Raw genomic sequence first — 16812 nt, 5'->3', positions numbered from 1 at the left:
GGATCTGGTACTCTCTGTCAGGGGACACTTGGACCGAGACGCTGGCGTACTTGTTATTCTGGGGCATGGCCAGTGCTCTTACGGCCGCTGTCATCGTGGTCAACGGACGGGAGTTTGTAGACGCACCAAAACTGGTCCAAAAAGAGAAGATGGACTGAATATCGAGACCTCCTTCCTTCAGCTCTCTCGGTTTCCTCTTTATTTCCCTCCAATACTCTCCACACTGTCCTTAAACTCCTTCAGCAGAGCAAATCTCCTGTTTCCTGCTCCTATAGATGGAGCCTCTTTGTGTTATCATATAATTTCACATCAGTTACTGTCTGCACTACAAATTACCTTTGAATCATGGGACAAACTTCATGAAATTTCCTTAACAATAGTACTTGCATCAGTTTAGAATTATGCATGGGTTCCACAACATCTCCAGCTTGTAAGTGCATGTGGACATTGCATCGTACTTCAAAGGTTTCTGTGTTGTTACTGTCCGGCGATCGATTTAAATTGACCCATTGTGAAATTGGAGTTATTGTTGTGTCTCTAGAGCTCCTGCTTTATGATATTGGACACCAGATGTGTGTCCATGTCCCGGTCTATGGGTTGACAGATCAATGAAGGTCTATTGTATTTAGATTGTTACACAAGGGAACATTACATGAGGCATTGGTGGCTCAGTCCTGGGTTATTACCATATCTGTCCCAAAATCAGCCTTACGTTTTATTTTCAGTTCTTCTTTGCAGTGACAGTTTGGGTTTTAATATCTTTTTTTTTTTTTTTTTCTGCCAGTATATTTATGGGTTTGTGTCTCTCATAAATGATAAAACTAGACAGCTGTGGGACGCACTGGGGGAAAAAGAGGTATTAAGCACTTTCTTTATGAGTTTACTCAAACATGTGAACAGCACTTTCCAGTGTAACTTCTGAATGTCTCTTCGAGGACCAATGAACACTAACAGATATGGCACACATAAAGTCGCTCTTTGACTTCACTTCTCTTCAGCGTTACCAATTCAGTGGCAGTTTATTAGAAGGAAATAGATTTCTATCAGAATACCGGTTGAATTTCATCACACTTTTAATTGAATTCACTTAAACTATACTGACAGTTGAGAAGGCATGCGCTTTTAACTCAATTATTTAGAAAAGTGTCTTTCATGAACCTCATATTGCAGAAAAAATGTCAGTTTTATTTATGTTCACTTGCATGATGGTGCATTTCAAAATGCCTTACCTTTAACCCAACCATTTCTTTTCATTTTGACAAATTTAGACTCATTTAGCAAGGTGTTTTTTGGGGGATTAGGACTGCACACTGATAAATGAATTGCTTACAGGTCACGTCTTCCTTTTGAACTCAATACAGCCTTTACAAATGAATGCTCATCGGTTTGGTTTAATGGTGACAAAGAATGTAGATTTCGATACCTTTATATGTGTGTTTTGATGTCATCTGCAAATGATAATGCAAGCTACAGAGTCATATTGGACACGTCTCAACAGGGGATTGCAAATGACAGTTTCTTCATATTCATATGGGTATCGTATTTCAGAGATATTTTTGTGTGCAAGAGTCAAGATTAAAATAGCTGGATGGAAACACAACATTGATAATTAAATCCTATGTGTTTGATGTTTACCTGTATAAATCTGATGTGTAAACTGTACATTGGAAAGAAATTAGAATATATATACATATATATGAGTGTGTCTTTGTAATCATGTACTGTACTATACAGTGTAGTTTACAACAACATAGATTTAGAGTTATTGATCAATCAAAGTGATGTTACTGATCACATTCTTCCATCACATGGCTTGATGAATATGGCTTTCATTACTAGATTATAAACCGTTCGATCATTGTATTTCCAGGGGTTTGTGTTAAATGACATGTTATCAATATTAATTGTGTTTTTGGAATTGATCCTGATCCTGTATTCAGTATTTGCCCATGATTTCAAGGGAATGGTTTGTGAGACATCAGTTGTCTTTAGTAGTCTTATCAGTCTCAAACATCTACAGTTCTAATGAAAACCACACTAGGCTAATTTAGGTTTTTGAACATAGAGGTGTCATCTCATCCCTTTTAAAAGACTTCTCAACCACTGTATCTAATGGTTTCTTGATGAAATCGTGTTTAATAAATTCTATCAATAAAATTAGATCTGAATTAGAGTGCATGAGATAAGTCTTGTGGTTTAAATGGTTCTATGGTTTAGATGCACTGATCAGCCACAACATTAAAACAGCTGACAGCTCTGACAAGTACAGGATGCACTATGGGAAGAAGGCGGACCAATGGAGGCAGTGTTGTGTTCTGGCCAATGTTCTCCTGAAAAACCTTGGGTTCTGGCATTCATGTGGATGTTATTTTGACGCGTGGCTCTACCTAAAGATTGTTGCAGATTGTCTTGGTGGCAGAAGCCACAGGACACATGAACATTTGTGGAGTCCATGCCTCAATGCAGCAGAGCTGTTTTGGCAACACGGGGGTGATCTTAATGACAGGCGCCATGATGGGTTTAATGTTGTGGCTGATCAGTGTATGTCCAGTTTTCAATCAGCCAGTGTAACACCATCCACGTAATAACATAAATGCAAACACTGATTTTAACTAGGATTTTAACATTCCTTCCTGAGGAAATACAACAACAAAAGTATATTAGATCAATTATATTTATATTATAGTGGGCCATTTTGCTTCCTATCACGAGGTTCAGATTTGATCTCTTTTTAAATTATTGTCAACCATAAAAGCACTAGGAAATGTATATTACAACGAACGCAAGATTCAGTGTTTGAGTTGGGACTTTGGCTGTTATGGTTGGCACATGTTATATTCACTTCGCTATGTTGTATATTGCAGATTATTTACTTTTTGGAGAACCATTCTGAGTTCACAGCGCCTCCACGTGGTTACCTGCTGGATACGTCATTTTCAGTGCGTTGAAGACATTACCTGAAGTTTTTCAGCACTTATCGAGTTTAAAGACATTTTACAACGTTTTTCTTCAGAATAAAAACAAAAACAAATATTTATTTTGTATGGATACCTGCATGGAAAAGACCACTAGAACTATAATCTAGAATTTAAAAGATGAAATAATTAAGTTTAAGTATGTAATTTCCCACTGTAAGCACAGAATTTAAATGAAAGGTACAGTATGGGACAAACTAGCTAGCTGGCTAACATGTACAAATAAAATACAAAATGTAGCCTTTATTTTGTTGCTTTTGTTGTCTCTTAGACTACTTTAGGCATTTCATATTGCTCACATTTCCCTTTACTGTACTTGTCACTGTGCATAGTTGTGTATCAGATACACTCATAAAATACCTATATACAAGACGCTTCAACATCTCCATTTATTTATTATCACAATTGATTTACTACTTATCAGTATTTACAGTCATGGCCAAAAATATCAGCTCCCTTGGCTGAATATGATCAAAGAAGACAGTGAAAATGAATCTGCATTATTAATCCTTTTGATCTTTTATTTTTAATAAAATGACAAAAAGCTAACCTTTCATTGTATAATAAAAATAAAAAATGTGGGGAAATATAGTTATGAAATAAATGTTTTCTCAATACTCGTTGGACACAATTATTGGCACCCCTAGAAATTCTTATCAGTAAAATATCTCTGACTGGAACTTCAAATGGCTCTGGCTTCTATGGTGAGATGAAACTTAAAAGTGAGCTGTTAAGCTGCAATCACTCAAGATGAGTTTGGTGAACACAGAGATAAAAAGTACCCCATGTGTACAATGAAATATACTGCTGTATTTTTGATGTTGTTGGCCTATATTTCTGCTGGAGGTCCTGGACATCTTGTTTAGACACATGGCATCTTTGATTCTATCAAATGCCAACAGATAAAGAAAAATCTAAAAGTGACTGAATCTGTTGGAAATTTTATAATGACCATGTTTGGATCTTCCAACCGTACAATAATCCAAACACAAACCTCAAAAACAACACAGAAATGGGTCACTGAGCTCAAAACCAAGCTTCTGCTATACCCCTTACAGTCCTCTGACCTAAACCCTATTGAAAATGAGAGAAGTGAACTGAAGAGAAGCACCAACATGGATCTGTGGATCTGAAGGGTCTGGAGTGATTCTGGATGAAGGAATGGTCTCTGATCTCTTGTCAGGTGTTCTCTAACCTCATCAGGCATTATAGGAGAAAACTCAGAGCTGTTAAACCGGCAAATGGAGGTTTCAAAAAGCATTGAATGAAACGGTGCCGTTATTTGTTGCCAATGTGTATAAGAGAAAAACATTTATTTCATAATGATATTTCCCGCCATTTTAAATTCTTATTATCCAATGAAAGGTTAGTTTTTTTTTTTAAATAAAAGATCAGAAGGATTAACAATGCATATACATTTTCACAGCCTTCGTTGTTCATATTTACCAAGGGTGCCAATATTTTTGGCCATAACTGTATGCTATGTTATATTATAGTAAAGTTTTTTTTTTTTTTTATCTAAAATCTCGCCTAGGGCCGAGATTTATCACAATAAATTTATCACACAACATTTATCACAATAAATGTGATTTTCCTGTAACAGTTGAACAAATTTTAATAAAATGTAAAGGATATTACAACGAGATTACAACTTACAGAAGCTCTTCATATAGAAATAAATCAGATCTCACTTCAGAAATTGTTAAATAAAGATATGACTATAGAAACAGTTCATAGATTAGTTAAACAAAGCTTAACAAACAGGATTTAAAAAATTACTACTAAAGTTATTATTACTATTATTAATATTTTAGTTAATGCGCCACACTCCTTAGTAGGTGGCGGTAAATGCACCTAAAGCTGGTTTGCCAGCCAACATAAAAAGTCGAAGAAGAAGACGAAGCTGAAATTGTTTTGAAACACAGGGAGCACAACAGAAAAACGATGTTCTGAATGACAGAAATCAGACACATAAAGACAGCAGACTTGTCTTGTGTTTTCCTCGAGATCAGCGCGAGTGTTTGTTTCCGTTTGCTGTTTCGTCGCGTGATGTGGATCAGCTACACTGATCTCTAGACACCATAAACCTGATTTAAGTTACTCTGGTTTTGAGGATTGTTGATTTCTCCTCGATAAATCACTCAAGTAAGTTCATGTTGTTTATCAGATTAGTGTTGTGTTTGTATTGTACTGAGGGCGGTCTGTTAAACAGTCTGTCTGAAACAAAAGATGCTAATGTTACAGTGCTAGCTACTTGAGCTTAACAATGATATAAACATGCAGTGACAATGATCACACAGATACTCATTTTATGGACAGTTGTGCCTCTGAATTCTTCTAAATGTCAAATGCATGGCATTATGAGAATATTCATGGACTTATGTTAATTTGTGAATTTCCTCCAGTGTCAATAAATAGGTCAAAATAACAGAAATATTCAGAAAGTTATTTAGAGTTACAAACTCCATTAGGATTTTAAGTGTAGATATTTGTTGTTTGTATTAATCTAGTATTGCATTTTTAAATAAATGGGTGTTTTGTTCGTTTTAGCTGTAGTGAAAGCATGGATGTGGATGTGGTGAGTTTCCGTTTGCCTGCGCATGGAGACACTGCCCTGAGTAACATGAACTTCCTGCGGACGCAGCAGCACTTCTGTGATGTCACCATCGTGGCGGGAGGCAGGCGCATGTTCAGGGGTCACAAGGTCGTACTGGCGGCTTGCTCTGCGTTTCTAAGGGACCAGTTTCTCCTGAACCCCTCATCAGAGCTACAGGTGAGGGGCTTCTCGCATTAAGTTAAATCACATAAGTTACTGCATCATTAGAAGCAAACCATTTGATCTTCTGTGTTGTTATGGTCTGCCTTTTGTGTTAAGTGGATGAAATCTAATAAAATAGTATCACAATCACCCAGAAGATATAATACATTTTAATTTTCCCATTTGTTTTTATCTGTGTCAGTGACTTCCGGTTACCTCCTCCTTAAATGATGTAAAATATAATAAACTTTAGTGGATCACATTGAACTGCACCATGAAATTGACCTTATGCACAAATGGACCTTTGTTTGACACAACATTATTTTTTTAAGACCTATATCTGCTCCCGGACACCAGGGTGACGAAAGATACCCATATGGTCTTTACTCATAGGTGCTGTTTGTGAATCCCCCTGAAGACTGGTCGCAACTGGTCCTGCATGAACCGATAACAACACACATACATAGACAAACATTGATCTCTGTCAAGGTCGGGTAGCTATGTTGTATTAGCTTCTCTGAGAAGATGGTAGATCGACATTCACTATATATATATATATATATATATATATATATGTGTATATATATGTATATGTATATGTGTGTATGTATGTATGTATGTATATGTGTGTATGACCCTGGACCACAAAACCAGTCAAAAATCATTAGGATATTAAGTAAAGATCATGTTCCTTGAAGATATTTTGTAAATTTCCTACCATAAATTTATCAAAACCCTATTTTTGATAAGTAATATGTATTGTTTAAGTTTGAATATTAATTTTGAAAACCATTTGTTGTTTTGATTGTCAACAAATGTTCTCTATCCAGCAGGTGTCGATGTTGCACAGCTCAGCAGTGGTATGTGAACTCCTCCAGTCCTGTTACACAGGGATGCTGCAGTTCAGTGCCAAAGAGATCGTGAACTACCTGACTGCAGCCAGCTACCTGCAGATGGAGCATGTGGTGGAGAAATGCAGAGGAGCCCTGAGCCAGTACATGCAGCCCCGCAGTCGCAGCCCCATTGTGAGTATCTCAGCCTCAAACACTGGTCACCATTGCAGACCTTGTTTCTTCTTAATGAAACACTTCACGAGACGTTTTGCAGGATGCTCTTTTGATTACATGCACATAGCAAACACTTTTATTCAAAGAGACTCAAAAAGAACCATCAATATTCATATTATACTCTATTATTAGAAAAGTAGATCCAGAAACAAGCTAGAGCAGAGGATAAATGTAGAAAAGAAAAAACTAGTATTTTCGGTGTGCGCATTGGTTGAAGGTTGGTTGTTAAGCGTTTGTGGGAGCAATGTATCTTCAGCTGAAAGTTGTGATAGTGGCAGCCAACTTCTGTCCTGCAGTGTTTCACTCCAGCCCTAACCAAACACACCTGAACAAGCTAATGAAGGACTAATGGTTACAAAGGCTGCAATCCACTTCGCTTTTAGACATGCACTCACTTGTGCAATGTAATAGATGATGTACTAGTGATGTGAGAAACAAACCTTTCCGAAGCTTTGGTCTCTGTAGTTTGGTTGGAGGTTGGTGGCTCATTCCACCAAAGAGGAGCAAAGAGGGTGAAGGTTTTGGAAGGCAACTTTATGCCTCATTGTGATGAAACAAGATTGATGTAGGGAGATGCAGTTCAAGTGGCAGTCCTAAAAGCCAGCATCAAAGCCTTAAATTTCATTCTGGTCACAGCTGGGACTAGTGGACTGAGAACTTTTGCCATCTGGCCGGCGCATCAGAGCCGCAGACACCAGGACAGTCGGGCACAAGAACAGTTTCTTCCCCCAGGCAAACTACCTCATGAACAGTTAAACCCGACTGCTTTTATGAATGTTTTTACTGCGCTACAACGGCGATTTAAATCATGGCGGGTGAGGGTTTTTTCGAAATGCGTCTGGCCAATCAGTGTCTACTTGCATCACGGTTAGTACCAGTTGTGCTGGTTAGACCCTGCTCTTGGTTGGTCGAAAAAGGCAGTCCAGTACTAAAATCACACCCAGTTCCTGTGTTGTGAGGATGCCCAAAAGTGGGTAGTTCCACAATTAGTTCTGGTACTAAGAAAAGGTTCCTGTGGTACACGAGATATCAGATTGTCACGAGTTTCTCGCATTGCTGCCATAGCTTCCTCTACCCCAGATTCGACTATGACAAGACTTGTAAAAACTGGTATTCTACCACCCCCTATACATCTTGAGAACAGATTTCAAGCATTTATGAATGGGGATGAGGAACTCCCAAATGTGATTCAACATGGATCGGATCAGCCAGCAGCTAACACCACTACTAACAGGCGCTCAAGGATGAGCAGACAGCGGCATTCAGCTCAGAGTGCAGCCGAGCCCAGGACTCTGATAGTGGGTGACTCTGTTATCAGAAACATCAGTAACAGGACTACAACAACATGCTGCCTTCCTCAAGCAACGGTCTCTGATGTGAACAAGGAACTTCAGAACATTCTGATGAAGCACAAAACTGCAAATCGAATCAACATCCATCTGGGGAAGAATGATATTCGGAAAGAGCAGTCAGAACTCCTTAAGAAGGACTTCATTGAACACTTTGAAACACTTCGAAGACTCAAAGTTCAGTCGTTCATCAGTGGACCACTCCCAGCAAGGGGAACAAATATGTTTTCACGGATGCTTGGACTGAACACATGGCTACAAAGATCTTGCAGTATAAAAGGAGTGAATTTCATCGACAACTTCAATCTTTTCTGGGGCCATAGACAACTGTTTAAACCAGATGGCCTCCACCCAAACAAACTTGGTGCTAGAGTGCTTAAGGACAATATCTACTTCTCCCTTCCGTCATCCTTCAGCAGAGTGTGTCAATCCATTCAGCACACACACACCAGGTCCGAGCCATCATGTGGTTGACATATCCCACAAGGACACTGATAACACCATACAGCCAAAACAAGTACTGGTCATGGACACTATCCCTGCTGAGCCATGCCCACAGAGCTCCTCACAGACAGACTGTGATGTATCAAAACAGCTACAAGATTCAGCACCCAGGGATGACTTTCTGGAAAACAGCCAGGGAAGCCAGGACAACACATCACAGCCACCGGAAACACCAGAGACACAGCCCATCTCACCAGACACATTATTCCTCTCTCCAGCATCTCCACTTCTGTGCTTCTCACAGAAAATGGAGGAATTGGTGTATGCTGGGACTAAACTCTCCCACTCATTTGCTACTAGCCCTCGGATATCAACAAAAAAACGGCGGGTCCCCCAACAACCAAAGACTGTGGGCCCTGTTCCTGTGAGAGCTCTCTGACCGCTGCCACAACGCCAGGGCCCAAACCCTCTATCTGCTGAAGGTGAACCAAAAACAACTGATAGCAGCTGTCAGTGATATGTGTCGGGTCCCCGCTATAATAGCAGCAACATTGACAAATGCCTACTGAACAAGCGGGAACCCAGTGTGCCTGCAGCTTTCTCTATTTCAGTTTAATCATGTGATAGAAAGTCTAAGGCCTTCTCAAGCCGAAGGGCAAACTCATCTAATCTGCGGCCTATATGCATCAAACTAAGATTGATGTAAAAACACAAAGCACTGCCATCAAGTTAGCACTTTTAAACATTTGCTCACTAAAAAATAAATCATTTCTAATCAATGACTTTATAACCACGAACAATCTAGATTTTATGTTTCTAAATGAAACATGGCTAGAAGACAGCTGCAGTTCAACAGTCCTCAATGAAGCAGTCCTTCCTAACTTCACTTCCATGAGTGTTTGCAGGACTGTTAGGAGAGGTGGAGGTGTAGCTGCTCTATTTAAAGATCTCAGTCAATGCAAGCAAGTGTCATTTGGTCAGTATTTGTCTTTTGAACATCTAGGGATTGTGCTGAAAGGTGCTCCACGCATTCTGTTTATTATTATTTACAGGCTTTCAAAATACTCTTCAGCATTTGTTGAAGAGGTCACAGAAATGTTATCAATGATTTCCTCAGAGTTTGACTGTTTTGCAATTGCAGGGGATTTTAATATTCACATAGATAATGCAGAAAACAAAAATACAAAAGAAATGATAACTGTTCTAAACACCTTTGACCTGATTCAGCATGTGCATGGACCCACACACAAAGGTGGACACACTCTAGACTTAATCATCAGTAGGGGTCTAAACATTTCATCCATTGTTACTAAGGACGTAGCTTTATCTGATCACTTCTTTATTTTCTTTGATATATTGATCTCTGCTACCACGGAATCTAGATCTGTCTCTGTCAGAAGGAGATGCATAAACGAGAACACAGGTGTACTATTTATGGAGGCTATATCTTTAACACCAAGCATTTCTGCAGACTCTGTTGATATTCTCCTTGATTTCTTCAACTCAAAAGTTAAGAATGTTATTGATGATATTGCTCCAATAATAGTCAGTAAGAAAACAAACAGACAGAAATCAGTTTGGAGAAGATCAACAGCAGTTCAGACTATGAAAAGACAATGCAGAAAAGCAGAGCGGATGTGGCGGAAGACAAAACTTGAAATTCACTATAGCATCTATAAAGACAGCTTTCATGCTTTTAATGTGAAACTAGCCACAGATAGATAGAATTTCTTCTCAAACCTTATAAACAGTAACTTAACTAACACTTGTACTCTTTTTGCCACTGTTGAGAGACTGACAAACCCCTCAAGTCAGATTCCCAGTGAAATGCTCTCAGACAGCAAATGCAATGAGTTTGCTTCCTTCTTTTCTGAGAAGATCATCAATATCAGGAAGGCGATTAGCACATCCTCAAGTAATGCAGAGGTCAGACAGATTCGGCCACAATATCAAAAAGATCCTATGTCTATTTATGAAACAATTGATAGCGAAGTTCTGAAAGACATAGTGCAGCACCTAAAATCATCAACCTGCTATCTTGACACACTTCCCACATATTTTTTCAAAAGTGTGCTTAACTGCTTAGAAGCAGATCTTTTAGAAGTGAACGCCTCACTTCTTCCTGGAACATTTCCAAACTCCCTAAAAACTGCAGTTGTTAAGCCCCTCCTGAAAAAGACCAATCTTGATAACACAATTTTGAGCAATTTCAGACCAATATCTAATCTTCCTTTTTATAGGAAAAATTATAGAAAAGGTAGTTTTTAATCAGATGAACAAATACTTAAACTCAAATGGATACCTGGACAATTTTCAATCTGGTTTTCGACCGCATCACAGCACAGAGACAGCACTCATTAAGATAATAAATGATATTCGCTTAAATTGTGACTCTGGCAAAATATCGGTGCTGGTATTGCTAGATCTCAGTGCTGTGTTTGAGATCATAACTTACTACTAGAGAGACTGGAAAACTGAGTCGGGCTTTCTGGGATGGTACTTAAATGGTTTAGGTCATACTTAGAAGGGAGAGGGTATTATGTGAGTCTAGGAGAGCATAAGTCTAAGTGGACGTCCATGACATGTGGAGTCCCACAAGGCTCAATTCTTGCACTGCTCTTGTTTAGCCTGTATATGCTTCCACTGAGTCAAATAATGAGAGAGAACCAAATTGCCTATCACAGCTATGCTGCAGTTAAATAAGGAAAAAACTGAAGTCATTCATTGCATTTGGAAACAAAGATGAAGTTCTCAAGGTGCATGCATACCTTGACTCTAAGGATCAAACAACTAAAAATCAAGTCAGGAATCTTGGTGTGATTCTGGAGACAGACCTTAGTTTCAGTAGCCATGTCAAAGCAGTAACTAAATCAGCATACTATCATTTAAAAAACATTGCAAGAATTAGATGTTTTGTTTCTAGCCAAGACTTGGAGAAACTAGTTCATGCCTTTATCACCAGCAGGGTGGACTATTGTGTTGGGCTCCTCACCGCCCTTCCCAAAAAGACCATTAGACGGCTGCAGCTCCTCCAGAACGCTGCTGCCAGGATTCTGACTAGAACCAGAAAATCTGAGCATATCACACCAGTCCTCAGGTCCTTACACTGGCTTCCAGTTACATGTAGGATTGATTTTAAAGTACTTTTACTCATTTATAAGTCACTAAATGACCTGGGACCGAAATATATTGCAGATATGTTCACTGAATATAAACCTAACAGACCACTCAGATCACTAGGATCGAGTCGGTTAGAAATACCAAGGGTTCACACAAAACAAGGGGAGTCCTTTAGTTACTATGCTGCCTGCAGTTGGAATCAGCTTCCAGAAGAAATCAGATGTGCTAAAACGCTAGTCACATTTAAATCTAGACTCAAAACCCATCTGTTTAGTTGTGCATTTATTGAATGAGCACTGTGCTATGTCCGAACTGATTGCACTATATTTAAAAAAAAAAATTTATTATATAAAATCATTTTCAAACTGTTTTTAAATTTGATTTTAAGTAAACGTTTTAATCCTTTTAAAAGTTTTAAAATTGCTTGTTCTATTTTTTGTTATTTTTCTTCATGATTATTTTACTTTCTTTGATGTAAAGCACTTTGAATTACCATTGTGTACAAAATGTGCTATATAAATAAACTTGCCTTGCCTTGGTGCAAAAGGCCTTAATGATGACAGAATATTTATTTTTGGATGAACTGTGCCAATAAAGAAGTATAATGCAAATAAAGTAGTTTAACTATACAATTCTTACTTGCATTTTGCTTGTCTTTCTCTGTTTCTCCCTATAATTATTCAGACTGTGAAATCGGAAGATCCTCAGTCTATGCCAGTGATTGTCAGTGGAAGTACCCATTCGTTGGGATCCATTTCATCCCCTTCTGATACGGCATCACTGCATCCTCACAGTTCAGGAAAGGAGCTCCAGGCTGCTGATGCCGAACTATCCAACATCCCTCACAAAGATGACAGTCATTTGACCATACACTGTGTAAATATATGTTGGTTTTGCTTCATATGCTAAGTGCCAAAATATGTTCCTTAATTTCATGTCGCCAGTAAAATCATCAAACATGGTTGCTATATTATTGCTGTCAGTTTGACCATCCCAAATCAAAGAGAGTCATATCAGCACTTATTTTGGTAGTTTGCTCAGTTGTCAATTTTTTTTTTTTTTACATAACAGATAAGGGGATCCGATGCATCTGGACACTTTGAGGGAGAGGACGGGCCTGAGAGTGACGTCTTTCAGGTGCAGATCAACGATGAACAGCAAGACCCGGAGAAGACCTCTGGTGCTGAGGAGGAAGACAGAGAAGCTGTTGTCATGTTAAATGACCACGAACCGATGGACGCAAGTATAGAGGAGCCCAGTATGGAGGGGCAAGCTAAAGGCAACGACCACAGAGGGGCAGGCCGCATGTGGAGACGACGGCAAGGAGAGCACAGGGGAGGCAGAGGAAGAGGCTTTAAACACAGGAAGCGATACACTTTCAAGGACCGCAAGCTCTTGGGAAACTACCAGGAGGCTTGGCGATTTCCAACCCCTGATGAAATGATGGGTAATTTTGGAGCAGACTTTGGGGCTGATTACCTATCCAATCAGCATCTCGCAGATGGTACCGTCCGCATTGAGTACAGTCCTGGAGAAGAGATTGGCTCTGATGGAGGTCCTGCACACTTTGGTGTGGAAGCTTCCAGCGGGGAACAGGGAATGAGAGTCAGGACACATACAAATGAGCATGGAGCTGCTGACGAGTCTGTGGCGGTGGTGGGATCCACGTCCTGTGTAGCGGGACCAGTGGTGTGTGAGCAGTGCGGACTAGCATTTTCCACAACGCAGGACTTAGCCATGCATTCCCTGTCAACTCACCGGCTGTATGTGTGTCCATGCTGCGGGAAGCACTTCAGCCACTCCAGTAACCTCAACCGCCACATGATCGTCCACCGTGGAGTTTCCAAGCTCCACTGTTGCCCCCTGTGCCACAAGACCTTCACTCAGAAGTCAACACTGTGCGATCACATGAACCTGCACAGTGGGGAGCGGCCGCATGTGTGTGCGTACTGCCACGTCAGCTTTGCCCATAAGCCTGCTTTACGCCGTCACCTGAAAGAGCAACATGGAAGGACAACGGCCCAAAACTATCTGGAGATGCAGCGAAACAATGAGGGGAGTGTTGGGGAAGGGGTTTAGATCAGATTTAAAATGTTACTCTGTTAATGAAATCAGAATTAACCCTATTTACTTTCCTAAAGGTGCCATAGAATCCACTGATACAATATTTTAAATTGTTCTCTGATGTCCCCAGGGTGTATGTGTGAAGTTTTATCTCAAAATACCCCACAGAAAAAAAATTATAGCTTGTTTTCATATGCCACTTTTAGGTTATGAGCCAAAACACGCTGTATTTGTGTTTGTCCCCTTTAAATGTAAATGAGCTGGGGCTCCCGCCTCCCTTTTCAGACGAGTGTGGAGCTTCAAAATTGCTTCCATTTGCGTTACAAAGCATTGGTATCGATCCCTCTTTCAGAAGCAATCTTTGCACAACTGACCCTTGTTTGTGAGGCAAACCTGTGTATATTGTTAGAAAAAAGTTTTTTTTCTGTGACATTTCCTTTGAAAATGAAAGGTAACCACCATGTCCCCAGTAGTCTATGGAGACCCCTATGTTCGTTGGTGCATCCCAAAACACAACACTTTTAATGGCTCTTTGGTGCTGACATTGCATCTCCAGCAACTACAGCAAGAGAACAGTAATGGTGGACCGCAGCTTCTCACTCAGGGTTGTGTATATTGCCACGTTTCCACCGCAGGAACTTCCACTACCCAAGAACTATTGACTTTGGCCTGGTACTTGGTGTGTTTCCACCGCAGGAACCAGGAACTAAATAAAGTTCCAGGTAAAAAATCAAGTACGCAGCTGTTTGCAGAACTACCGGACTTGCGTCGTCATGGACATCACACTCCCGAGTCAAATGCACTGAGTCTGAACTACCAAGGAGGCACATCCAAAATCAGCGTACTTTGTATTGAGAAATGCGCGCAGACCTACGTCACCAATCTATTTGCCTAATCTTCCCGGTACTTTACACCGAGTGGAATCGCAGAAAGCAACAGGTGTGGGGGGAAAAAAGTTCCTGGTACAAATGTTCCGGGTAATTTCGGTGGAAATGCGGCATATGATAATATGGCAGAAAGCATCACAACTGGGAGGGACTTTCCCTGAGCATGACGTCATGGTAGTGAGAAATTTGGAACTGCTTGTGTGGACCGACTGTTTATGATTTATTGGGATTATAAAACAGTGAGTGGGTGGATTTTTACAATTATAGGCTGGTTGTCTTCACACACTGCGGCCACACAACTTTGTTCAAACGTTCACCTTATAAAAGTGATTTTTGTATTATATTGCACCTTTAATACACATGTCTTGGCTTATTGTGCTCCATTTATAAGTGCACATTAGGTTAAAATGTATGTCTTTGTAATCGGTATGTAATAACTGTATTGTTGCAGCAAAATGATTCAGAATTGTCAATGTGCAAGCCGAACACTGCTAAAGCATTTGAGCCTGAGAGATCTGACTGAATTTATACTCACTCATAGCAACAGTTCACCCTATAATGAAAATTCTATTATTTACTCACCTTCATGTCATTTTAAAACCTCTGAGAAACACAAAATAATACATTTTGTCTGAACTGGTAAACGCTTTTCCAACGTCAGGCCGAACCATTCTTGTTGCTTAACTGTTTCATTCCATGCTGATCTGGCCCAGCCAGTATGGATATGATTTCATTTCCCACTGTGGGGCTGACAACAAAGCTGGTTCTACAAATCTACAGAGAGAAACTAGCAGCCAGAATCAGACAACAAACAAGTAACCCATGCTGAGTAGTGAAGTCACTACACTGATTCGACCAACACAGTTCGGCTCAAGAGGGTATCTAACTGTAACCATTACTTACTGTTCTTAGAACCATTAAACCTGACAGTTGAAAAGCAGTTAATGATATTGTTTAAACCTCAATATCATAATTTTTTAAAGATTACAGAATTTCCATTTTTGGATGAACTACCACATAAAAGCAAAAATATTACCTTTTTTGTGTTTCTTTACAGGATAAAAGTCTTTTTACTACAAGTGATAAGACAATAACGGATGTCAAATGAAGGTCTTGCATATCTGTGGCTTGTAAGAGTGATAAATGTTAATATAAACAAAATAAAATGTCCATGAATTAGTACTGTTGCGTGATGAGGAAAGTAAGAAAACGTGTTTGTCATTTTTGTTGTAGTGCAAGTTTAGTGTCTGTATGTTGCAACAAAGCCGTATTAAAATTGTCCCAACTGTAATTTTGTTGCTGTCAATTAATATTATATTTCCAGCACATGGCAAATGAAAACACACACACACAAAAAGCAATTTGGTCTAACAATACATGTAACACAATGGTCAGGTCTGTAATACTAGTCAGTAATAGTCATTATTGATCCCAACAGCCACTTTCCGTTGAATGCTTTCATTTAGGACCTATTCAATATGTAGGACCTCGTGAACAGTCACGCCAATAAATGCAGTATCGGCTACTTCTGCCGAAGGAATAAGAGCCTACTTCATCCCATCTGAGATCTGAACTAAGTTAATGATTAGCTGAAGAGGAACAATACTTAGATTGTCTGGACCCATTTCCTGTCAAGGAGAACTGCTAAAAAAAAAAAAAAAAAAACTATGTCGACATTAAGTAAAGTGATAATGTGATCATACAACAAGGCTGTTGCAAAATCAAGAAAACTAATCTTGAGCTAAACATGTGACCTCAACATCTGGGTTGGTTTCCTGTCAGCCATGTCGCTTTCCAATTAAAAGAGTTGATGAAATTAACTCTTTACACGAGATACAAAGACCCTGTGTATACAGAAGCATCACATGATCGTGGAAACGTCACAGGAATCCTAAATAATTAATGGACCTCAACACAAAGAACCAATACAGGACCCATCCCATGATTCTGCTTAATTCCTGCTAGCTTGAGAATCTTTCTACGAGGTAATCGGTGCAACTTTAACCAATATTTTATATATGGTTTTTATAACACCTTTTGACATTTAGTGCTATTAATGTGTGTAAGATACGGAAAGTTTAGTATTGAACGAAAGCTCACGTTATTTACCTACGTAAACTTGGAGCGAATGAAATCTCCAGATTCTGT

The 16812-nt window shown here is 39.4% G+C and overlaps 2 protein-coding genes across 4 annotated transcripts in view; both read left to right on the top strand.

Moving 5' to 3' along the window:
- LOC127934857 (phosphatidylinositol-3-phosphatase SAC1-A) overlaps positions 1-2157 on the top strand; it is a 19168-nt gene extending 17011 nt beyond the window's left edge. For both annotated transcript variants that reach the window (XM_052532379.1, XM_052532380.1), the window contains one exon: positions 22-2157. In XM_052532379.1, coding sequence (XP_052388339.1) covers positions 22-158 — 137 coding nt within the window. In that variant the 3' untranslated portion in view covers positions 159-2157. The remainder of the gene's footprint in view (positions 1-21) is intronic.
- Positions 2158-4866: 2709 nt separating this feature from the next.
- On the top strand, positions 4867-15955 carry LOC127934859 (zinc finger and BTB domain-containing protein 17). Of its 2 annotated transcripts, none has more exons than XM_052532381.1 (5): positions 4867-5120; positions 5526-5748; positions 6564-6758; positions 12398-12589; positions 12785-15955. In XM_052532381.1, the coding sequence occupies exons 2-5, from the start codon at positions 5539-5541 to the stop codon at positions 13790-13792; spliced, it is 1605 nt and encodes a 534-aa protein (XP_052388341.1). In that variant the 5' UTR covers positions 4867-5120; positions 5526-5538; the 3' UTR covers positions 13793-15955. The 2 variants fall into 2 exon arrangements, with proteins under 2 accessions (XP_052388341.1, XP_052388342.1); XM_052532382.1 differs by having other exon boundaries at positions 4977-5120; positions 6567-6758.
- The last annotated feature ends 857 nt before the right edge of the window (positions 15956-16812 follow it).

Source organism: Carassius gibelio, chromosome A19, assembly GCF_023724105.1.
Source record: "Carassius gibelio isolate Cgi1373 ecotype wild population from Czech Republic chromosome A19, carGib1.2-hapl.c, whole genome shotgun sequence".
NCBI lineage: Eukaryota > Metazoa > Chordata > Actinopteri > Cypriniformes > Cyprinidae > Carassius > Carassius gibelio.
This window is presented reverse-complemented; position numbering and strand designations above follow the sequence as displayed.

Bases quoted from the DNA above. Each gene is read 5' to 3' on its own strand.
- LOC127934859 (XM_052532381.1), top strand. From the start codon at position 5,539: ATGGATGTGGATGTGGTGAGTTTCCGTTTGCCTGCGCATGGAGACACT. The intron at 5,749-6,563 runs GTGAGGGGCTTC...TTCTCTATCCAG, and splicing joins ACCCCTCATCAGAGCTACAG to CAGGTGTCGATGTTGCACAG. The intron at 12,590-12,784 runs GTAAATATATGT...TTTACATAACAG, and splicing joins GTCATTTGACCATACACTGT to ATAAGGGGATCCGATGCATC.